Source organism: Hermetia illucens, chromosome 5, assembly GCF_905115235.1.
Source record: "Hermetia illucens chromosome 5, iHerIll2.2.curated.20191125, whole genome shotgun sequence".
NCBI classification, from domain to species: Eukaryota; Metazoa; Arthropoda; class Insecta; order Diptera; family Stratiomyidae; genus Hermetia; species Hermetia illucens.
This window is the reverse complement of record NC_051853.1, coordinates 4,959,405-4,985,158: the sequence shown is the minus strand read 5'-3', so window position 1 is coordinate 4,985,158 and position 25,754 is coordinate 4,959,405. Positions and strand designations below refer to the sequence as shown.

The following is a 25,754-nucleotide window of genomic DNA, read 5'->3' as shown; positions in this document are numbered from 1 at the left end:
CGCTAGAGTTGACGATATTCAGATCTAGGAAAGGTAGAGACCCATCCTTTTCTACCTCTAGTGTATACTTTATTTTATGATGAATTCTGTTTATCGAGGAGATAACCTTGTCGATATCGTCTCTTCTAACAGTCGCAAAAACGCCATCTATATACCTAAGCCATACTTTAGGCATTATTAGGTTCCCCATCGCTACTCCTGAAGCATTTTTGAAGAATCTATCCCGAAACGTAAAATAATTTTCGTTCATGGAGAGCCTTCCAAGGTTTGCATAAATTCGAACTTTTCTTCTCTATTCCGGATCAGATCCAAACTGGCTCACCTATCTATCAAGCCCGAAAATTAACTCACTGACGTATTGGGAAACAATGCTTTCACATCATACAATACCATCACCTCGTCCTCACCCATCCTCTAAATGCGTTACAGCTTCCGTAATAGTTCGGCAGTGTCAAACATACAAGGTGGGCGGTATGAAGACGGAAACTCAGAGTCGCTCTTCCTTTTGCTGATCAGCGCAAGCCTCACCACCTTCCAAAAAGAAGGGAAATGCCCTCTTTGTGGCAAGGGTTGAATGCGGCGAACAGTAGGTCTGGTCGATGTTGGAATACCAGTTTGCATACCCCTGCTGCAACACCATTGGGTCCTGACGCCTTCTTGGATTGCATAGAAATGACTGCCTGTTCCAACTTGACAGTGGACAGCCCTCGAGGCTCTCTGCGCCATCTCGTCCGGGGTATGCAAATAAAGCCCGTGAAATGCGGCCCATTTGTTCGGCCTTAAATGAATTGGGTTTCCGCAGAAACCCACCAGTTTGTAACCGAGTCCCCACGGGTCCCCATTCATCTCGTCCACCAGATCCTGCCAGCAGCTAGCTGTGCTCCTGCTTATTGTACTTCGGAGTTTCCATTTGGGTGAACTGTACTCTGTCATTATGCTACATGCCTCCTCCCGGGAGTTTAGCCGTTGGGTTAAGCGGCCGAGTCTGTGACACTCCTTGGGGAGCTCTGCAATTTCCACTGTCCACCAATACATAGAAGGTTTGCCACGTCTCCACAGGTCGTCGTTATCAAGTTCATGACTGAATTTACGAGCGCCGAGTACCCTCCAGCAAGGCCCCACTTGTTCCAAGAGTTTCAATAAACCTCCCGGTGATCACCTTCGTGACATTCCACTAACAGAAAGAGGGCCACGATGGTGCGCACAGAGTGTTAATGTCCACCAATTTGAAGGCAATATGTTGATAGTCGCTTACCAAGAAGTCTTCCAGAACCCGCTACAAGTTCACCAGCGACACCAATGACTCCGACGCGAAGCTTAGGTCTGGAATGCTTCCCTCGCAGCCTAGGCGCCGGAATATTGGGGTGGATCCGGTGTTTAAAACTACCAGTCCTGTTCTCGCCGCCATTCCGAAAATTCGTTTCCCTCTGGAGTCTGAGTGAGGCGTGCTCAAGATAGCGTCCTCGAATGCATCAAGCTTGTATCGAAAGTCCGGCATCGTCTCATTCGGCGGAAGATATCCCTAAGCACCGAATCCAGATAAAGCCATCCCCTCATCCTTGAGCAAGAACCCTAAAGAGGGTGCCGTCCTGAACCCAGATGGAAGCGGTATCTGATATATCATATAATGGGTGCCGTGAAGCTGAAGTCTTGTTTCGGTACTGCTCACTCATGAGCACTAAATCAGCTTTGGTCTCCGCAGCGAACTGCGCTAGCGACTCGTGAGCGGTTGTACTTCGGTGCATATTGATTTGTAGGATGCGAATAATGTTGACCGCGTCTTAGTTCTTTCCAGTTCTGCTCTGAAGACAGAACACCGCCCGAGCCCACAGCGTGCGCAACATTCTCATCAGACGAGCCACGGTCCCTGCACAGGACGCAGCTTTCAAGTTGTGTCCATAATCTAAACGTCTGTAATATTTGGTTAGGGCGACCCAGATTCGTATCCTACACGCTACCCAACCAATTCTGATTCTCCCGCTATTTAGAACTTTACGTATAGCTCCGCAACTTCCACCACAGCTAGTTTTTGGCCTCGGAAGTTCGCAGAGGTGATACCAATCTGCAGCCGAACTGAGAATGCCTAACCAATCTCTGCCTAGAATCAAATGCCTCCTCAAAATATATAAAGAAAGCTACGAGGTCAGAGAGATAATAGCAGCAACGAATTCGCCGATCCAAAATATTGCGAAGTGGAAAACGGGCAGTGGGAAACAGCAGAGAAGTCATTGCCAGACTCAACGAGGTCTGGGGGAAAGAAAATGATGAAATACTAGTACCCTTCGACGTAAAAGCTTTCTAAGAAACATACATACATTATACCCAAGCATACCGATGAAGGGAGCCCAATCACGACACACGAAGCCTCATCCAAATGGAGGAAGAAGGCACATGCATGAGTGAATCCTATTTCACATTCAGGAATAAATTTTATAGAACAACCTCCGGGGCAGCAATGAGCAACGCCCTTTCACCACTGCTATGCGAAGTATATATAGAGAACCTGGAGAATGAGGAGGCTGCAACACTCCCCAGATTCTGAATCAGGTACGTGGACGATATATTAACAATCATCAAAAGGGAAGAAGCAGGAACAATCCTCGCGAAACTCAACCGGGCACACAGGAACATCGAATTCACCATGAAAATCGAAAACGGAGGGAGATATCGTTCCTGGAAATAATCCGGGAAAGAGGGAATTTTGAATTCGACGCTTCAGGTATCAAAGGTTTTGTGTATTTCTTTTATTAAGAGACTTGAGTGTGCATTTGTCTCATTAGTAAATAGCACGTAAAATATGCATATATTATCTGAAAATATCCACTTTCAAATGATATTGACATTCATAGTCTTGAATTTGCATAGGAGCGACAGTTTTGACCTAGTGTAACTTTGTTAGTAATAGTGCGATTTTCACTAAATTTGGCAGGATCGTGCTTTATGCTGTAGTCTATATTGGTGCAAAATTTTGTGATTCTGAAATGAACTTAAGGGGGGTTTTCCTGTCAATAACTAAAAATTATAGTAATGTACTATTATTAACTTTATTTGAACAGATATCGGTATGGAGGGTATTTCGGAGCCTAGGCACCATATAGTGGCAGCCCTCTGATTTTTTTCAGATTTTTCGGTTAAGTGGTTTCTGAGAATGGGTTCGTTAAAAAAATGACCACTTTCAACCCCCCTCTCTCCCCACCTTTTCCACCAGTATCAAAACTAAGACCGGCTTCGAAAAGTACTAATCGAGACCTTTAATCTGATACCCCATATGACTATATTTGATGAAAAAAAAATTTACACCCCCCTTTTGTATGTATGGGGACCCCCCTTAAATTCGTCGTAAAAGGATGTAACTCACTATATGCATGAGCGTTCACAGTTCCCACCTTTCTACCAAATTTGGTGTCAATCGCTATAACCGTCTCCGAGAAAAATGGGTGTGACGGACAGACAGACAGACAGATAGACAGACAGACAGACAGACGGCACGCCTTCTCGAGGAAGCCGAGCTCTATGCAAATGAAGCAGTCTATGAGATTAAATCCTGGTTAAAGAATGCTGGTCTACAGCTCGCAGAGCATAAGACGGAAGTAGTACTTATTACCAAGCGGAGAAAGTGCACTTCCATGAAGATCAAAGTTGGAACGCAAATAATTTATTCCAAGCCTGCACTTAAGTACTTAGGTGTAATGATTGATCAGAGGTTGAATTTCAGATTACATGTGGAGGGTGCAGCAACCAAGGCATATAACATCGGAGCGCTGGTTGCGAGAATGCTACCAAATATAGGTGGCCCAAGGCCGAGCCGTCGACTCCTTATTTCAAGGGTGGTCAGTTCGATCCTACTGTATGCAGCCCCAGTATGGGCAGATGCACTGGAAAATGCAATAAATAAGAAAAAGATTGGAGCTGCGTATCGCATAAGTGTACTCCGAACATGTTGCGCTTACAGAACAATTTCTAATGAAGCAGCTTGCGTGATAGCAGGAATGATCCCGATTGAGATTCTGGCGAAAGAAACACAACGACTCTACGATCGAACGTACCTCACCGGAGAATCTCCTGCCCGTCGGCGACAGTTCGCACGAGGTGAAACTGTCGCGGAATGGCAAGAGAAGTGGGACGAGTCAGAAAAAGGCCGTTGGACTCACAAAATCATAAGGGATATCCGGAAATGGATCGAACGACCTCACGGCGAAGTAGGTTTCGACCTAACTCAATTCTTGAGCGGACACGGAGGCTATCGAGCATATCTGTATCGATTTGGGCGTGATGATTCGCCATATTGCCCACAGTGTGCAAACATTCCAGAGGACGCAGAACACGTCTTTTTTCACTGCCCCAGATTCGAAACCCAAAGGGCTACATTAGAAGCTACAACCGGGGAGCACTTTACACCCGAAAATATCATGGAGCTTATGGTGAAAGCCAAGAGGATATGGACCGAAGTTGAAAAAGTTACTACAGCCATCGGAAAGAAGCTTAGGCAGGAGGAAGTCATCCGAAAGAATGAACGCGAGAGGAACACGAATGTTGACATGACCGCAGAATAAATTCTGATCCAGCCCCGCGACGTAATACCAAATGGGAGTCACGCGGGGAGAGTGGAAGGAGAAGGAGGTGGTTTTAGTGGGTAAGAGTCCCACATAACCGTGTGGCAGGAGCCTGCGGTAGCTTTTGAAGCTTTCCACCTTCCATCGGAAAAAAAAAAAAAAAAAAAAAAAAAAGACAGACGGACAGACAGACAGACAGTCATAAGTGAGCCGTACAGAAACCGTCACGGTGGCGTATGGGTCACAGATTCTACTGGTGGAGCGGCGATATGGGCTTGTGGTCGACAGGCCATACAATGTACTGCAAGTCAGGCAGCCAGTGGCTTTGTGTGGGCGAAAATAGGTGGTGTATATGTATACAGCTGCTACGCCCCACCAAGTTTGACACTGCTTGAATTCGAGCAAATGCTTGATAATCTTGTTCTCGACGCAAGGGGACGAAGTCCAAAGGTGATTGCTGGTGATTTCAATGCTTAGGCCCTAGAGTGGGGTAGCAGAGAATCAAATGCTAGGGGGCGCAGTTTAATAGAAGCTTTCGCGCAGATGGACATAGTTTTGGCCAACGAAGGTGCTGTAAATACCTTCCAGAAAGGGGGGTCAGGCTCAGTTGTAGACCTGACCTTTGTCAGCCCTTCGCTGGCGCGTGGTATGTCCTGGTGCGTCAGCGAACGCTACACCCACAGCGATCACCAGGCAATCTTCTTTGAGACACGTGTCGAGCCTCAGGCCAAACAGCTATCATGCCCGAAACCGAAAAAGATTTCAGGCTGGTCTGCAAAATCTTTGGATGAGCAGACCTTTATAGAGGTGTGGTTAGATCAACCTGATAAAGCAGGCGCCTCTACGGAAAGAGCCGTCCATCTAGCTCAATGCATCGCCAAAGCATGTGACGCGTCCATGCCTAGGAGGTGCTCATTCCCCAGTAGAAGACCAAACTACTGGTGGAATGATGAACTGACCGGTTTTCGATCAGCCTGCCACCGAGCCAGAAGAGCGGCTCAGAGGGCGGTAGGTAGAGTCGATCAAGGGCAGAAAGAGTGCGCCTACAAGGCAGCCCGCAAAACCCTCAAGCTCGCCATCCAGCGAAGCAAGAGAAAATGTTTAAGGAGCTCTGCTCAGAAGCGGACGTAAACCCGTGGGGGAGAGCTTATGGAATCGTGATGGGACGGTTCAGAGGCCGTTCATCTCCGCAGATCACGTGTCCCACCCTCTGGCTGAAAATCATCCAGGGGTTATTCCCCCCGCAAGAGGGGAGCACCGACACATTCCAACCACCTCTGAATGTGACGGCAATTCCGCCAGTCACCAGAGACGAGCTGCTGGAAATCTGCGGTAGAATAGGAGACAATAAAGCGCCGGGCCTGGACGGAGTACCGAATAAGGCCCTCAAGCTTGCCGTGAAATCCAGGCCGGACATGTTCGCTGAGTTTTTCGAAGCGTGCATGTCCGAGGGAATATTTCCAGCGGCATGGAAGCGACAGAAGTTGGTACTTCTGCCTAAGCCTGGTAAACCTCCAGGTGAACCATCGTCATACCGACCCATATGTCTTTTGGATACGGTGGGGAAAATGTTAGAGCGGGTAATCTATTATATAATAGATTACTCCCGGTTGTTGAGAGCCAAGGCGGCCTTTCAGATCGGCAGTATGGGTTCCGTAAAGCCAAATCAACCATCGATGCCATCATATTGGTTACTGGCTTGGCCGAAGATGCAATTCACGGAAAGGATAGTACCAGCAAATATTGTGTGGTAGTAACCCTGGACGTGAAAAATGCATTCAATTCGGCCAATTGGAATCTAATACGGAAATCCCTAGCGAAGGTTGGTATTCCCGCCTATCTCGCTGCTATCGTCGATAGTTACTTAACTGAAAGGAGGCTCTGGTATGACACCGATGACGGACCCCAGGAGTACGTTGTTTCCGCGGGTGTCCCACAGGGCTCCGTATTGGGCCCATTACTGTGGAACATCATGTACAACGATGTACTTAATCTTCCCCTTCCGGAGGAAGCCACAGTGGTGGGTTACGCTGACGACATAGCGTTGGTTGTTGTCGCAAAGCATCTCGAAGATGCTGAGTTATACTCAAGCGAAGCAATCAGTGTTGTCAAATGCTGGTTAGAGAGCTCTGGTCTGACGCTTGCGGAGGAAAAAACAGAAGCGGTCCTCATCACTAAGCGCCGGAAGAGAAATTACGCCTGTATTAGGATCGGGAATCATATCATCACTTCCAAGCCGACCATCAAATACTTGGGGGTGGTGATAGACAGGATGCTCAGCTATAAGCAACACGTACAGTATGTTTGTGATAAATCATCCACTGCCAGTATGGCCCTGGCCAGGATGATGCCGAACGTGGGAGGGCCACGGCATACCTCTAGGTTGCTTATAGCCAGGGTGGTGACCTCAATCATGCTCTATGCGACCCCAGTTTGGAGCGAGGCGTTGCAGATGTCAGTTAATACTAGCAAACTGAATGCAGTCTATAGGAGGACAGCTCTGAGGGTATGCTCTGCCTTCAGGACTGTCTCAGATGATGCAGCATTCGTCATCTCTGGAATGATGCCGATTGACATCTTGGCAGATGAGATGGCGAATATATATCATGCGAAGTCAATCTCTCCCTTATTGCAGACGATGAACGCTGATAGATGGCAAGAGCGGTGGGAACGCTCGGGAAAGGGTCGGTGGACTCACAGGCTCATTCCTGCCATCAAGGAGTGGTTGGAGAGACGACACGGTGAGATTAACTATAATCTCACCCAGTTTCTCACGGGACATGGAGGATATCTCCAATACCTTCACAGGTTTAAATTGGAGACCTCACCCGACTGCCCAAATTGTGATGGAGTCCCAGAGGACCCAGAGCATGTATTCTTCCACTGTCCGAGATTTGTGGAAGAAAGGAGGAATCTAGAGGAGACTCTAGGAGAGACGCTGGTACCAGAAAATCTGGTGCCGAAAATGCTAGCACATGAAGAGAATTGGGATGCGGTCAACTCCATGATCGCATCTATTCAAAATAAACTGCGAAAGGCAGAGGAAAGGAGAAAAGCGCGGTCACGTGCGCCGCGTATAGAAGAAAGGTGACAAAGCTAGAGTGAGCTGACTACGCCCCGTGATGTAATACCTTATGGTGGTTCCGCGGGGCAGGGAGGGAGTCGGGGGTGGTTTTAGTGGGTAAAAATCCCACACGCTGGTGTGTCCAGACCAGTGTCTTTTGAAGATTTCCACCTCCTCAAAAAAAAAAAAGACAAACAGACAGTAAACCGATTTTAATAAGGTTTTGTGTTTACACAAAACCTTAAAAACGGATGCAACAGGAACCTCATCGAAAACCCGATCAAAAAGAAACTACGCCAGGCCTTAAGACAGCAACTTTCAACACTTCTCCAGGAGGTGAACATAGAACCTAAGCTATGGATAACATTAACCTAGTCGGGTCGCACCATCAAAAGGCGGCTACCTAAACGTGGAGTCCGGGCCACCTCGAAAAGCAGACGATACCTACTTAGGACCCAGTTACAATCAGTCAAAGCTTTGTGAAGATCCGGTGGAATCAGACAACAGCAGCATACCTAACAAGCAAATGCCGAAGAGAGCTGCAGTGCTATGAAAAAGAGCTACTGAAATTCTCGAAGGATAATTTTACAAACAGAGAGTCCAAATTAACCTAAAAGTAATTGAAAACAACTAAAAGCCAAAAGAATCAACTTTTACATGCAAAAAACCTCAAATCACTGATAAAACAGTTAAGTAACCCCAGAAGCGTTCACTTAAAAGGGAGAGCTACTTAAAGAGGGAGAAAATTTGAACCACACTCGGAATACCATGTCACACTCAAGTTAAAAATAATGATGAAAAGCCAAAAAGGACTTTCTAAATTACACGGATCCAAAATAAGTTTCGAGCGCAATGCTGACCACATTGCCTCCTACAGTATACTGTAGTGTACCGTTACGGTCTTGAATGAAGCGCTCTAACACGCTTCAAGGCCCTGATCCAATATAGATTGTTGCGCCAACGATTATTATTATTATTATTAAAATAAGTTTAGATCGTGATAAATCGTACCACTTTGAGGGAAGGAAGAAAAAAATCCCGCAGTAGCATTGCAGGTGACTTCCATTGTCAAAAAAGATATAAGAGCATTAATCAAAGCAAAGTCACCTCCATGTCAAAAACAAGTCGGAATACCGGAAGTTCGCGCTTCGGGTATGAAGGTTTTGTGTTCATCTTATGTAAGAAATTTCAACGCATCTATCCGTATATAGCTACAAATCCAACATAATCCTTCATATTTTTCCAAACTACGAGACATACGTACATATTACAGCCATAGATATTACGCTCACCCTAAACAAACAAACTGTCTATTTCCGAATACTGTACACATATATGCACATATATAAATTGATCGTACCCATATTTCCGATTTACTTCTTATTAAGGTTTTGTGTAAAACAAAACCTTATTAAAATCGATTCAATGTCTGTCTGTCTGTCTGTCTGTCTGTCACACGCATTTTTCTCCAAAACGGCTAAACCGATGCGAACGAAATTTGGTGGACAGATGGGAACTATGAAATCCCACGCATACAGTGAGTGGCATAAATTTAGGTGGAGTTTAAAGGGGGGTTCCCCATACATGCAAAGGGGGGATTCAAAAATTTTTTTCACGTAGGGCATCAAATGAAAGGTCTCGATTTGTACTTTCCGAAACTGACATTAGTTTTGGCATAAATTGCAAAGTGCGTGGGTAAGGAGTCAAAATGTACGCATTTGAAGTGAGACAGGACTCATTTTCGGAAACTACCCAACCCAAAAATCCGAAAAAAATCAGGGTGATGCGCCTAGATGAAATCTAGGCCTCAAAATATGTCCCATTCCGATATCTGCTCAAATAAACTTACTAATAGTATATTACTACTTTTTAGAAATTTACTGGAAAACCCCCCTTAAATACTTCCTACGTTTTCCGAATTTTGTACCAGCATAGGGGACAATATTTTGTATGTATGTGTTAAATTTCATGGAAATCAGGCAATTAACGCCAAAGTTATAGCAGTTCAAACTTAGCAATTTCGCACGAGTTTACTGCTTCCAAAGCCATGCAAATCAGATGCTGACGTCATAATTACCCGGAATAATTGACATACATGCAAAAGGGGGGTGCAAAATTTTTTTTCATCAAATATAGTCATGTGGGGTATCAAATTAAAGGTGTCGATTAGTACTTTTCGAAGTCGGTCTTAGTTTTGACATTTCTTGGAAAGGTGGGGAGTGCGGGGGGTTGAAAGTGATCATTTCTTTAAGGGGGCCATTCTCAGAAACTACTAAACCGAAAAATCTGAAAAAAATCAGGAGGCTGCCACTATATGGTGCCTGGGCTCCGAAATACCTTTCATACCGATATCTGTTCAAAGAAAGTTAATAATAGTATATTACTATAATTTTTTGTAGTTGACTGGAAAGCCCCCTTAAATTCATCCTAGCAGCACGAAATTCTGCAGTGATGTACGCTATAATGTAGAGCATGATCGTACCAAGTTTGATGGAAATCGCAATATTACTAACAAATTTATAATACGTCGAAATTGTTGCTTCTTTGAAAATTGAAGACTATCAATCACTATCACCCGAAAGTGGACATATGCATATATTACGTGCTACGTACTAAGAAATACACAAAACCTTTCGTACCTGAAGCGTCCAGCTTCCGGTTTCCCGACTTGTTTATATTTGATGTTGGTTAAATTGTTTTCATTCGCTAATAATATTAACCTGAGGGCGTGAAGCGTATGAGGTTGACCATTATCAACACAGGGCTTTCCATCAAGTGATTTATTTAAATCGCTTTCTAGAAAATTGAGGGCAATGGAGTTTTTAGCTATATTACACGGAGCTGTCGTGCACTCGTCGCTCCTCACATCTTTTTCTTATTCTTCAGCCTTCAGTTCACAAACGGGGTCGGCTCGTGGTGATCGGTTTCGTCATTTTATTTTATCAAATGCCTGATCAGGATGTAATCGCGAGACCTTTAAATCCCCATCCAGCGTATCAAGCCACTATCGTTTTGGCCGGCTTTTTGGTTGCTTACCATTGCTTTCGATGTTCTGACCAATACTGGTTGTTGAATTCTCGTTAGCGTGGATTACGTGACCACACCATCGAAAACGCCTCTCTTGCAGTTTTTCCACGATCGATGCAAACCCATATCGATCGCGGATATTCTCATTTCAGACGTAATCAAACTGTGTCACACCACCAGAGCAATGCAACATCTTCGTCCCCATTACCGGAAGACGCCGTTCATTGTCCTTTATAGTCGGCCGACACTCAGAACTATAGAGAGCGGCAGACGGACGACATTGCAGTAAATTTTAGATTTGGGACGTGCGCTGATACGTCGATCACAAAGAACACCAGTTGGGGAATGCCACTTCATCCAGGTTGCATTAATACGTGAGAGAATTTCATTACGCAGTTCTCCATTGGCTGATAGCATTGAATCGAGATATTTAAATCGCTAAGTTCTGGCAATGGCAGTAACCTGCCCTTCGAGATATTTAAATCGCTCAGTTCTGGCAATGGCAGTAACCTGCCCAGAACTGAGCGATTTCAATATTACGTTATGCTCCTCACATAGGGAAACACAAAACCTTTTATACCTGAAGCGTCAAGCTTCCGGTTTCCCGACTTGTATCTATTTGAATTAGGCACTACCCGCAAAGTTCATTAGCACGCATACATTATGTACCTACATACACACATGTCTGGTTGACAAATAACTAAAAAACTAAAACAAAGTAATTCTCAGCGACCCAATTCATAAGAACTCATTTCGTGTGGTATTGACGAATTGATATGTGATGATGACGTCATGCAGGTTGGAGAGTGCACGAAATTCACAAAAAATTGTGAAGTTTCACCCTCTATAACTTTGTTAGTAATAGTTGGATTTTCTTCAATCTTGACCAAACTGTGCATTATGTTCTCCATTACACCAATGCCAAATTTTGTACTCCTGGGATGAACATAAGGGGGGTGGCGGGTAAATTTCTAAAATGTGAAAATAATAGTAACTTTATTTGTGCAGATATCGGAATCGGATATATTTTGAGGCCTAGATTTCGTAGAGATGCACCACTGTGATTTTTTTCAGATTTTTCGATTGGATAGGTTCTGAGAACGAGACATGTTACACTTTTTGGGGGTCATATTTTGAGCCCTCACTCCCCTATGTTTCACCCAACATCAAATATTAAACCAGTTTCGAAAAGTACTAATTGAGACCTTTCATTTGATACCCCACACGGCTACATTCTATGAAAAAAAAATGTGCACCCTCCATTCACATGTATGGGAAGGCCCCCCCTTAAACTCAACACAAGATGGCGCTACTTACTGCATGTAAAGGGAACACCAGATTACATACTCTCACCGATTTTCGTGACAATCGGTTCATCCGTTTCCGAATAAATCGGGTGTGACAGACAGACAGACAGACAGGAGAATCTCCTGCCCGTCGGCGAGAGTTCGCACGAGCTGAAACTGTCGCGGAATGGCAAGAGAAGTGGGGCGAGTCAGAAAAAGGCCGTTGAACTCACAAAATCATATCGGACATCCGGAAATGGATCGAGCGACCTCACGGCGAAGTAGGTTTCGACCTAACTCAATTCTTGAGCGGACACGGAGGCTATCGAGCATATCTGTATCGATTTGGGCGTGATGATTCGCCATATTGCCCACAGTGTGCAAACATTCCAGAGGACGCAGAACACGTCTTTTTTCACTGCCCCAGATTCGAAACCCAAAGGGCTACATTAGAAGCTACAACCGGGGAGCACTTTACACCCGAAAATATCATGGAGCTTATGGTGAAAGCCAAGGGGATATGGACCGAAGTTGAAAAAGTGATTACAGCCATCGGAAAGAAGCTTAGGCAGGAGGAAGTCATCCGAAAGAATGAACGCGAGAGGAACACGAATGTTGACATGAGCGCAGAATAAATTCTGATCCAGCCCGCGACGTAATACCAAATGGGAGTCCCGCGGGGAGAGTGGAAGGAGAAGGAGGTGGTTTTAGTGGGTAAGAGTCCCACATAACCGTGTGGCAGGAGCCTGCGGTAGCTTTTGAAGCTTTCCACCTTCCATCGGAAAAAAAAAAAAAGACAGACAGACAGACAGATGGATAGACAGACACCGTCTCGATTGTAATAAGGTTTTGTTTCACACAAAACCTTAAAAAGACTTCAAGATCCAAGGCGCGACTGGATATCCGGAGTTCAATCGAGACTATAAGTAAAACTCCCTTCCCTGCCAAATGAACGTTACTATGTCGGCCAGCGCTACCCCGAAGGGAAAAAAATTACTAAAATGAATCCCGAAGTTACTGCAGCTTTACTGCATGCATTCATGATTACCTCAAGCCTTCCACAGTAGCAGTAGCAAAATAACTTTAATTGATAATAATATACCAATAGGGAATTTCACCCAAAAACTCAACAAAATCCCAATGCAACAGAAATGTTGCCCCTAAGGAAAACTCTTCTCCGCTCAAGGAACTTTAAATTTTCTGTTCGTAAACAACAAGTTATTAACATTATAATGATGCACTTTTAATGCATAATATTGCCATAGCTTATACAGACACACAAAACCGTTGCATGCACAGACCTCACACGTTTGCCCATGATATTAATTCAGAAGGACACGTCAATGAATAATTCAGGTTGATATGTAATCACAAACGTCGGATGATTCTGCACATACGTTGCAGGTTGCTTCACACGTTCAATATGGCGCGACGGAAACCATCCCCATCGAGTCCTATGTAGACTGCATGCTAACAAAAACTCCCCCATTTTCTACGATTCGTCCCTGGTGCTTCCATTGGTTTCGTCACAGTGTGGAACTATCCTGGATGATACCATACGAGAACAAGCGTATCTCACAATACGGGATAGTCAACAACTTCAACATCGACATGCCAACATCATTCTGAGCATTTGGTTTGCTTAATGTGATTTATTGCAGGAACGCTGAACGTAGTGTAAAGTCTACATCAAGCTTTGAAACGGAAACACGTCAGGATAAAACTGCAAACCAAACAATGTTGCAATGAGATCAATTCTGGGTTTAGTTCTTCAACCGTTCCCGTTTTTGAATTAAATCTTCTTTATCTACTGGAAATCTACAAAAATTAGATATAAAATGTACCCAAACAGATACTAGATTTATTCTCAGCAAAATGGTAAACTGTCTTCGTGAATTTATAGACCCAAGGTGAGGACATGCAAAATTTTCCATCTGAGGGATACCCTCATTTCAAATTATACAAATACTGCATCTGGAAGCGCATCTACAAAGTGCAACTAAGTAGAGCAATCTATGCACCTCCTTGTACACTTTTGAAGTCTCACCGCATAACATCAAATAATCCTTTCGCTTTCCATTATTTGCTCTATGACTATTGAACTTAGCTCGTGTCCTTTTTTTACAGATTCATGCAAAAACCACTTCGCAACCTTAGACATAATTAATTTCAATTAAGCGACATCCTTATGTCCTTTTACTTCTCCTTCAAACGCACCTGTGTTTCGATATCGGATACTTCCATGCGATAAATTAATAAATTGTGCAATATAACCGATGTCTGGACAATCAACGCCAAGATAGGAATGAATGGTAGAATGATCATCTGCAAATAAAGATAAATGCACAATTAGATACATAAAGAAATGTATAACGGAATAGAAGTAAAAGCGGAAAGTTTATGTTGGATACGTGACTGTAGTATTTGCAAGGATCTGAAGCAATTACAGGTTAGGTCCTGATTTATAAGCACCGGAGTCCTAGCTACCAAGTGCTTCGATAAGATTCATCTGTATCTGAACTTTTAAAATTTAATTTGGACGTTTTTCGAGTGATACCATTATAAACCGACGTTGATAGATACAATTCAGCTGCTGCATCAACACACGGCGATCTTGTCGTCGATTCAACATGCAGTTTCAAAATCGACGACAATTCTGCCCCCGCAAGCTGCTACTTCATCAAGCACCAGCATAGCCTCATCTCCTGAGATATCGCTGACTGGCTCTGCTTATATCTCGCCGGCGACTGCAGGCAACAAAACTGGCGCCATACCTAAGTCACCCCGGTCGACTAATTCTAATTCTCTGCCTCTATCTGCCACGCACTATTCCAGTGCGTCCATAAAAGATGGTATCAACCCGATGACATCTGCTAGCCAACTAAAAAATTGTCCTCTATCCGAGAGACAGATTCCCTACGCAGCATCGGATGCGCTACGGACTTCTGGCGTTTATCCTGCAGTCGCTGCATTAGCACCACCGGACGCTTCCTCTTGTGTATCATCGACGCTCGCCACCGCTGAACCGCAGGCCCTTCCGACCTCATGTCGCCCGATCACCCGAGCGGCCCCCAATTGAACGTTGCCTCGCCACCGAAACAGCTGTTCGTCTCAAGGCTAGCGTCCTCCACCACGCCCCATGAAATTCCGGCCTATATCAGAAGCAAAACCAACTCAACTTTGTCACCTCTTTCCTGTGTGAAGCTGACGAAGGATGGCTTTCCTGACCGAGTGATAGCTTCCTTCAAAGTGACATATCCCCATGACTTCGATGCTATCGTCCAATCTTCCTTTTGGCCACAGAGGGTCTTCGTCAAGCCTTATCAGAGGTCTAAGCTTCGTGAAAATTTCCGGCTCGCCCGCCTGCCTTGCCGAACTTCAATGATTCCAATATCAATTCGCTATTTTATCAAAGTGTAAGGGGTCTAAGGACCAAGATGTCGGATTTCAAACTGTCTGCCTTAGCATTCCAACATCATATCATCTGCATTTCTGAAACCTGGCTGGATAACAGGATTTTAGATTCTGAGCTCCTCGAAGGTTACTCTGTCTTTCGTTGTGACAGAGACTGTGCTGCGCTTGGCAAGACAACTGGCGGAGGTGCCCTAATAGCTGTTAAGACCCCTCTCCGTGCAGAAATCATCTTCTCCACCTCCTCCTCCTACGATTCTGCTACCATACGTGTCCTTCCGCCAAACGTATGTCCCTTTATCATATCCTGCCTAAGCCCGCCTTCTCTGTACGAGGATTTCTTCGACAGATTATCAGAGGCCCTAATCGTTTTGTTTCCCTCACTTCCTTTTATCCTCTGTGGCGACTTTAATCTTCCTATGCTCTCCTGGCCCATTACTCCTGGCCTTCCCTCCCTCCCTAATAACTCGACCCACCCTTCCCTTTCTCTATCCACTTTCATGTACACTTGTTTTTTTTTGGGTAGGGTAGGTGAATGCATTTACGCACACAGTGTTGGACTCCCGATTCGGTACGTCATCGGACTACCAACTAAACACCTCCCCATAGTCAGAGAGCTAGCCTGGAACCGTTTGTCACATTACCTCGGGCCAGCCCCCGAACTCTCCCACCTTGCGCAGCCTTCAAATCAGGCAATTCCTTTCACCAACGGGAGGGGAGAGGAGGAAGGGAACTGTCAGTTCAAGATTATAAAGATTTTCATTAAATTTGGTGGAAAGGTAGAAATTGTAAACCCTCATGCATACAGTGAGTCACAGCATTCTACGCCGAACTTAAGGGGGGAGGGTCCCCATACATGCAGTCGTGTGAAATAAAAAATGAAAAGTATCGGTTTGTACCTTTCCAATGCGTAGTTTTGACATTTTTTTTTTTTGGGTAGGGTAGGTGAATGCATTTACGCACACAGTGTTGGACTCCCGATTCGGTACGTCATCGGACTACCAACTAAACACCTCCCCATAGTCAGAGAGCTAGCCTGGAACCGTTTGTCACATTACCTCGGGCCAGCCCCCGAACTCTCCCACCTTGCGCAGCCTTCAAATCAGGCAATTCCTTTCACCAACGGGAGGGGAGAGGAGGAAGGGAACTGTCAGTTCAAGGAACCCCCTGCCATCCGGCTCCTCCACCGGTCGAGTTCTATCTTCTTAGCAACGAGAAGGGCCCGAACGTAATGGGCAACACGGTTCCAACTGTCAGCAGTCCTCAGCATCTCTTCCACAATGTTGTCTGGAGAGAGATCCCCTGTGTTTAAATAGAGCTGGTGACGAACCCCATCCCACCTTCCACAAGAAAAAAAAGTGTGGTGGGCATCGTCCACAACTCCATTGCAAAACACACAATCCGGAGAACGCGCCTTTCCAATCTTGTGCAGGTAAGACTGAAAACATCCATGCCCACTTAAAAATTGGGTAAGGAAATAGTCAGTCTCACCATGCTTCCGATTCAGCCACGCCCCTAGGTTGCCGATGAGCCGCGCAGTCCATCTGCCTCTAGTTTCATTTTGCCAAGAGAGCTGCCACTCGTCTAGAGTGTGTTGCCGTTCTTCGCGAGCAACCACCTCCCTTGGCTCATCTCCCTTGCGCTTGTATATGGCCTGACGCTCCCCAGCAAGAAGGGCAACGGGGATAACTCCCGCGATCACCATCACGGCCGGTTCAGAGACTGTGCGGTACGCAGACGCCACCCGTAAAGCTCCCCGTCTCTGTACTTGCGCGAGGCGTCTACGAAATACCTCCTTGTTAAGAGCGCCAGCCCATACCTCTGCGCCGTAGAGCAGGGCAGACTGCGTTGAGCTCATCAGAACACGTCGCCTACTAGACGTAGGACCCCCAATGTTTGCCATTAGCCTACTTAACGCCGAAACTCCAACCGCAGCCTTGTTCGCTGCTGCTTGGATTTGCTCAGAAAAGCTCATCTTTGAGTCAAGAGTCAACCCGAGGTACTTTACTGCCGATTTTGATTCGATTATCGACTCGCCGAACGATATGGGACGCAGGGTCGGAATTCTCTTCTTAGTCAGGATGACGACTTCGGTTTTTTCCAGTGCAAGGTTGAAACCATGAGTAGTCATCCATCCGCTTACCCGTCGCATCAATATGCCGAGTCTGCTTTGCGTCTGTTCCACAGTGCGTCCAGCAACAAGCGCTGCGACATCATCTGCGTAGCCGACCAGGCGCGACTCTTCTGGCATGTCGAGTTTAAGCAGACTGTCATAGGTAGCGTTCCAGAGGTCCGGCCCTAGGATGGATCCCTGTGCTACACCCGACGTGATCTCCATCCACCTTTGACCCTCTAGTGTTTCATAGAGCAGGGAGCGATTCCTCAGATAGTCCCTCAAAATCCGTAAGAGATAGTTCGGCACGTTGAAGGTATTGTCTAGTGTGCCTAGAATGTCTTTCCATCTTACGGAATTGAAGGCGTTTCTGACGTCAAGCGTTACGAGGAGCACCACCCGTCGAGTTCGGCGGCTATGTGCCTCTGCTCGTCGAACGGCGTCCACGACCTGCATGACAGCATCAATTGTCGATCTCCCTGCTCTAAAACCAAACTGCCGGGGAGATAAATCTCCGGCAGCGCGTATCGCTTCAGCGAGTCTACTTCTGATGAGCTTTTCGAGCACTTTCCCAGCAGTATCAAGCATACAGTGGGCGGTATGAAGACGGCAGTTCGGGATCGCCTTTCCCTTTAGGGATCAGCGGAAGCCTCGCAACTTTCCAACGAGCAGGGAAAATGTCCTCTTTCAGACAAGCGTTGAATGCGCCGAGCAGTAGGTCTGCCGGGTGTTGAAATACCAGTTTGTACACCTCTGCTGGAATACCATCGGGTCCTGGCGCCTTCTTGTTTTTCATAGAGAGGACTGCCTGTTCCAACTCTTTTACAGAGAAAAGTGGACGATCCTCTGCGCTCCCCGCGCCGACGTCACCATCCCATACGGGGTGTGCAGGGAAGAGTGCCCTCACAATGCGGTCCATCTGCTCGGCCTTAAGTGAACAGGGTTTCCGCAGAGCCCCGATTTTTCGGGTTACAAGTTTGTAACCGAGTCGCCACGGATCCCCATTCACCTCGTCGATCAGGTCTTGCCAGCAGCGAGCTTTGCTTTTGTTTATTGCGCTGCGGAGTCTCCTTTTGGCTGATTTGTACTCCATCATTGTGGTACATGCCTCCTCCCGGTCGCCTAGACGTTGTGTTAAGCGGCGGAGCTTGTGACATTCCTTCCGGAGCTCTGCGATTTCCACTGTCCACCAATACATGGAAGGTTTGCCGCGCCTCGATGTCTTCCTGGGCATGGAGGCTCCGCAGACCGTCGTTATCAGGTTCATAACTGAATTTACGACAGTGTCAGCAGCGGCGCCACCGCCCCCAGGTGTACTCTTCAGTGTGGCCCCGCCTGTTCCCAGAGTTTCGATAAACTTCCCGGTGTTCACTTTCGCGACGTTCCATACACAGAAAGACCGCTGGGGTGGCGCACACCGAGAGTTTGTGTCCACCACTTCGAAAGCAAGAAGACACTAAAAAACGTTATCCCTGAACATCGAATCCAGACAAAGCCGTCCCCTCGACCTTGGTCAAGAACCCGCAGGAGGGTGCCGTCCCGAGCCCAGATGGCAGCGGTACCTGATATGTCTGGGTGCCATGAAACTGGGCCCTTGTTTCGGTACTGCTCACTGATGAGTACTAAATCAGCTTTGGTCTCCGCAGCGAACTGCGCTAGCAACTCGTGAGCGGTTGCACTCCGGTGCATATTGATTTGTTGGATGCGAATCATGTTGACCGTATCGTAGCTCTTTCCAGTTCTGCTCTGAAAACTGGACACCGCGCCGATCCCGCAGTGTGCGCAATGCTCTCATCAGTCGCGCCACGGTCCCTGCATAGGACGCAGCTTTCCTTTTCATTGCAGCTGTTCGCTTTATGGCCATCCTGACCGCATTTACGGCATGTTGCCTTTCTGTCAGGTCCCCGACAGTTTGCAGATGTGTGCCCGTAGTCCAAACATCTGTAACATTTGGTTGGGGCGGCCCGAATTCGTATCCTACACACTACCCAACCAATTCTTATTTTCCCGCTGTTTAGAAGCTTCCTCGCGTATTGCTCGGCAACTTCCACCACAGCGAGTTTTTGGCCTCGGGAGTTTGCGGGGGTGATACCAATCCGGACATTGGTTACCTCCGGGCATTCGCGTTTGATGGCCTCTTCTACCTCGTTCTTTTCCGTGAGACAGTCAAGGTCTCGGATTTCTAAAGCACACATGGGTTCCAGGCTAGAAACCAAAGCTTTTTCTCCTAGAAGCCCCTTGACTGCTTCACAGAACGTGACTTTATTTATAGTCTTCGGGCCTAGTTCGAGGCCCACCACCCTTCGTTTTAGGTATGGAAGACACCTCCGCTCCGTTGTCTTCGGGTTTGATTTTGTAACGGATTTCACTGAGGACTTCCGCAAAAGTCTTGCCTCCCGTCGGCTTAATAAGCAAAGCTGGCGGTCTAGTCCTCCTTCGTCTCCACACTTTTTCTTTTGGCACTCCGTCCTTCGTGTCCGCCTTAGTTTTAGGCAGAGGTTTTTCTGATGGCGCGACGTGTTGTTGTCTTTTGATCCTCTTCGCCTTCTTCTTTTCATCCCTGGAGAGTACCTGAATGAAGTCTCCTTCAGATGTCCCTTCCTCCTTTCGTTTTTTACCAAGTTCGCTCTGCAATGGGCTGTCAGCGATCCGTTTGGTACTCGTGGTGTTCTCCTCGGGGAGCGCGGTTGTTTCTGCTTCCTGCGGATTTTGTCTTACTTTCCATGTTCGCCTATAGTATGAAACATGTACACCTGTGGCGCCCTTCTAGAAACCACTTAGATCGCACTCTTGACTTTGTCCTCTCTAACCTTCCTGTGCGTTGTCTTTCCCAATCCCTTCATGCTCCGTTTTACGTTGCCCCTAACGTCCATCATCCTGCTCTCGAGTTCGATGTTCAGATATCCCGACTCCACTCTCCTGTCGCTCGCAAGCCTACCAAGTTCAACTTTCGTAAGGCGAACTTCCAAGGTCTGAACTCAACCCTGGCGTCAATCAACTGGGTCCCCCTGCTCTCTCCATTTACATGTGACCAAGCACTCAACACTTTCTATACCATTTTATCTGATCTTCTTCCTTGTTACGTTCCCTCCTCTCCTAAGTGCTTACGCTCTTACCCCGTCTGGTTCACCACTGAAATTCACAAAAAACTACGTCAAAAACAGACTGCGAGAAAGAAGTTCCTGTCTTCTAGAAACGTTGCTGGCTTAGTTTTTTTTTTAAATCCCTTCGTTCCTCGGTCAAATCCTTAATACGTAAGTCCAGAAACGAATATTTGTCCAGCGTGGAAGACTCACTAAAGGGCGGAAACCTGAAACCTTTCTGGTCCCACATTCGCAACTCCCGCTGTCCTGCCCAGTTATCCCCTCCGTCCATTAAATTCTCTGGCTTCTCGGCTAACTCCCCCCCCCCCCCCCTGCCGCTACTTTTCGTCAGTCAATATTCCTCCGCCTTCCTCCGAATCCCTCCCGATAGTGGATGTAGCCTGCCCCGCATCGCCTACCATTCCCCTTCTTACCCCTATCCTTGCCGAATACCTCATTGACAAACTTGATGCCAATGTCGGACCTGGCTACGATGGTCTTCCAAACCTCTTTTACTCAAAACTGGTAAGTCCATCTCCCTTCCCCTATTTCCTATTTTCAACAAAAGCCTCGAAGAGAATCATTTTCCCGGCTTGTGGAAAGAGGCTCTCATCATCCCCATTCACAAAAGTGGCGATCGTTCGTTTGCCGAGATTTACCGTCCCATTTCCCCCCTCTCCTCCTGTTCCAAAATCCTGCAAAGATATATCAGCGACTGTTTGTGCGCCCACTTTGACCAACACATAGTGAAAGAGCAACACAGCTTCGTTAAACGTAGGTCCACTGCCTCCAACCTGCTTGACTTTACCAACTTTGTCGCCAAATGTCTAAATTCACGGCAAGAAGTGCATAACATTTACACTGACTTCGCGAAAGCCTTCGACACTGTAAATCACAAGATACTTCTATTCAAACTCTCGTCCCTAAACGTTCCCATACCACTTGTTTTATGGCTTTCCTCTTACCTTTCCAACCGATCCTGCCGCCTCTCTTTTGACGGCTGTACTTCCCGCTCCTTCTCCCCCTCTTCTGGCGTCCCACAGGGGTCTATTCTGGGTCTTTTGTTATTTTTATTTTTTATTAACAACCTTCCTCCCTCCTTACTTGTCCCTGTTTGCTCTATGCAGACGACCTTAAGCTGTTTTCCGCTATATCGTCGCCTATGGACTGTGTTTCCCTTCAGAATAACCTGGACACTCTGGTTCGTTGGTGCTCGACTAATGGTTTAGCGCTAAACGTCAAAAAGTGTCACTCTATCTGCTACTCCCTAAAATCCTCACCGACTTCTTTCTTCTACTCGCTTAACGGACATTCCTTATCCTGCTTAAATTCCACTCAAGACCGCGGAGTCACTTTCGACAATAAGCTCCGCTTTGACACCCATTGCCTCGGTGTTATCAATCGAGCAGCAAAATTGTCAGGCTTTATTCTTCGCTCCTCCTCTGATTTTGACTCCATCCAACCCTCCTTTAGCTCTCTTCAATTGCCTCGTGAGGAATACCCTCGAGTATTGCTCCGTGATCTGGTCACCCTCCCGTAACTGTGATAGTCTTGCCCTTGAAAATGTGCAACGTAAATTCACCCGTTCCCTCTTCTTTAAGAAAAGCTTCCCTCGTGTGGATTACCCCTCCCGCCTCCGCTTTCTGAACCTTCCCTTCCTACAACAGCGTGGATCCTATCTGGATCTATGCACATTCTTTAAACTTTCCTCGGGTCTGATGGACTGCTCCGCCGCTGACGAGATCACCTGCCGTCCTGCGTCTTATAACACACGTAGCGCAGACATTTTCAACGTGCCCTTCGCGGAGCTCGAAGTCTACTTTCATTCCCCGATTCCTGGGCTTTGCCGAAATTATAATGCAAAACAGCTCGGTCCTTTTAACTTCCCTAGTTTGAGTAATTTTAAACGTCGGATAAGTTTTTAGCTTTCTCCTCGTCCTCCTGTTTGTTGACCGTTAAATTAAATAGATAAATAAATAAATAACTAAAAAGCTAATCCTAAACCACGAGAATTTTCGGGGAACTCAAACTTTGAATAATAAATGAGGCTAGTTTGCTGTGCTCCCCCTCGTGGAACTTGAAAAAGGAGACTCACAGGCTCGCCACTAATGTCTTCCCTGAAGGACTACTTTTAAATTTTCATAAAGTCTACGCGACGATAAGCCATAAAAAGGCCATGTGGAATTAAGCGGTAAATTTAAATGAATTTCTATCACGTCGTGAAAATATTATGGGACGCTACGTTTTCATCTGGGAAAAGCTGAATTACGTGATAGTTTTATGGAAAGTTTACTCACGTTTTGTCTATGCAAAACTTCAGTGGAAAATTGATAGTCATAATGAAATGATAAAATCTACACGTTCTTACGGATGCCCATAAAGTTCAGGCGGAGGCGTTTAGTAGTAGAAGGACAAGAAATTTATGATAAATATAAGTAGTAAAAGCAATACATCCTATATTGGACCCTGACCTTTATAATTATTATTCCGACTATGCTTTATATAGGTTCAACAATTTTGAGATAAATTAAATGTGACAGATATCAACCCAATAAAGTTCCACCGAAATCTTCAAAAGGGTTAGGTGAGTTAAAGGGTGCCCAGCCGACTATCCGAGCTGATAAGGATCAATCGCAAAGGCAGAAAAATGGCTAAGTTGGACGTGAAAACCAGCCAGCATCTGAGTGCAGCTCCGCTGAAATACCACTTCGGAAATCTGGAGTGGGAACCTGTTTGGATTGATCTCGCGGAAGGATGTACTAACGTACCTGGAAAAAATATAGAACAAACGAACGAAAGCGTGCTTCCTGTATTTAATAAAACCTACATGGCAGTAAAGATGCCCGAAATATCACCTAAGAAGATAATGTGATATCACTTCACTTTTTGAGGAAATGTAATGAAGGGCCTCGGAATTTTGCATTGGTACCTGCCGTGTAGACATAATCCCACGGTCCTTTTCGGATACGGATTGATTTCAAAAATTCATACCAGTGGATGCGAGACCCATCTAACACCTCGGCCACAACTAAAGAGTGCAGCACAGGAGTTGCAGAACGTAACTCCACGTTTGAGCCCATAGGAAGCGCTGCCCCCGATATGGTCACAACCAGCATAAAACTCCAATAAGTCTGCCAGCAGCAGATAACTGGACCAAAAATATATCCCCCAAGAACTCTTCTAGAACATAGGCTCTCAGCGGGCGACCCCGAATCGCATGGTAGTAAACAATCTACCGAAAGGCTTCATGTCAAAAGCCACTTCAGGTGGGTCCCATTGCAGTCTCGGATGAGGTTGATAGCAGAAATTCAACAAAATCCTTTTGTAAAAGTTTTGATTTGTTTCTCTGAATGCAGCATCGATCTTGCTTCTCATTTTAATTTTCACAATGTGAGAGCTGCGAGTAGACAGAACTTCATCTGGTTGACCGCTCTACTTAACCATCTAGCAATTAGATAACTTTTAAGGTAAAGATCACTTGGGTAGAAAGAAAAGTAATTAAATTGGATCAGGAACTTTCTGACTGTCTTACTCCAGATAAGTGTCTGGAGGTGATTAGCACCGCCACAACATTACCCTGCCAGTCATCAATTGCAAAGAAATTACAATGATTCAAACGGTGGTTCAGCGTTATGACGCCAGCTGTGAATCTGTGGTGTTGTTATGGTTGAACTATTAAAAGCTTGTCTGGTAACAATCCAACCCGTCTGCCATTTCCTCGACGATTACCTACCTTGTCCTGGTGAGGGAGCTCAGTAAGGAGTGTGACTACCACGCCGAAGGCTGAATGGTCACAGGGGTTCAGATGTGGCTGCAAATAGTTACCTGGGCACAGGCAAACCCCACTTTCAACAAGCCTTGTCTCGGCAAAAAGGGGCTCTGCCGAGATCGACTTACTTTCCTCGACAAAACTAAGACCCTGGCAGCCAATTATGAGGAACCAAAAAAAAAACAAAAAACTAAAATTAAATCTCGATCGTGACGACCCAACCCCTTGTGAAGGAGCAACCCAAAGCTCATCGATGGAGAACCTGAATTTACTCAAGTGGGAACCAATCTAATTGGGACCCAGGCCTTAGTAGACGAGCTGAAACAGGCCTCTTCTATTAGCACTCCTGATCCCGGACTTCAATCTGCATCACTTGCCGAGGCTAAAGTCTTGTCCATGGATAAGCACCTGTCCACGTACAGCAAACAGCCTTCAGGCAAACCGCCTCCAGGCAAATCACAACAAACTTGGCTATGCCAAGGGTCAGGAGAAAGAAACGCTCGGGACACCTGCGGCTGCGGGAAACTGAAGCAGCAGCGGTCCTCGGATGATCCTAACTCTTGGCGACAAAGGGCTGCAAAGAGGACTCTGCCGGCAACAGCTAAGCCTTCATTTGGAGTCAAGGCTATCGAAGCCGGTGGATAGGTCTTGCATGACGAGCAGTGCTTAGGAGAAAACTCTCCTAGCTGTACAGGCTGCATCCTCGCAGGGCATTAAGGTTTGCTCTGAGTCGGTAGGTGTATACCGTAAAATGTTACGGCTAAACTTTGCCGACGAAAACACGAACGAGTGGAGTGGGAGGGTGCGTGGCTGCCCCGAAAAGGCTCTCTAAGCTACCATCGTTCAAAAAGTGCTTCCTTTGGCTTCCAGTAGAAAAACGCAATGGTCCTGCGGTTCTGCTACAACTTAAGTGTCCAGAATAACCCCAAACCTCGACCTGGAGCTGATAGGCCCGGAACTTTCCTTACTATCCGCGTTCCCGAGCCCGATGTTAAGAATATTGGGGAACAAACGGGCTGCCGGCTCTACAACGGACTAAGGACAGTCAGATTACAAATGTCGGCTCCTAAGACCATTGAAGGAGACGCACAGCTCTCGGAACGTTCATTTGAAGCGTAGATGAGGTGGCATATTTCCGAAATTTGCAGCATTATGAAGCGGCGACTATACTTATCAGTCGTCGTATCAATAACTGCAAGCCATTTATATACCTTATACAAGAACCATGGGTTGTTGGTGGGGTAGTCAGGGGCCTAAACTTCCATAATGTCTCAAAAGACTTCCATCGGCAAAACTAACCATAAACAGTCAACAGGGAGATAAAGAGATGCTATGATGCTCTGGATATTTTCCCTATGACGCAGAAGAATCCGCGGAAGACAGATTGGGCGACGTATAAAATAGAATTGAGCGCCCAAGTCAAAATTCCTGGGAGACGTATCAAATCC

At 46.2% G+C, this 25,754-nt stretch overlaps 1 protein-coding gene across 1 annotated transcript in view; it reads right to left on the bottom strand.

Moving 5' to 3' along the window:
- The window catches only part of LOC119657689, a 77,484-nt gene that overhangs the window by 25,677 nt on the left and 26,053 nt on the right, over positions 1-25,754 (bottom strand). Inside the window, exon 2 of the mRNA XM_038064719.1 lies at positions 14,148-14,255. Coding sequence (XP_037920647.1) covers positions 14,148-14,255 — 108 coding nt within the window. The remainder of the gene's footprint in view (positions 1-14,147; positions 14,256-25,754) is intronic.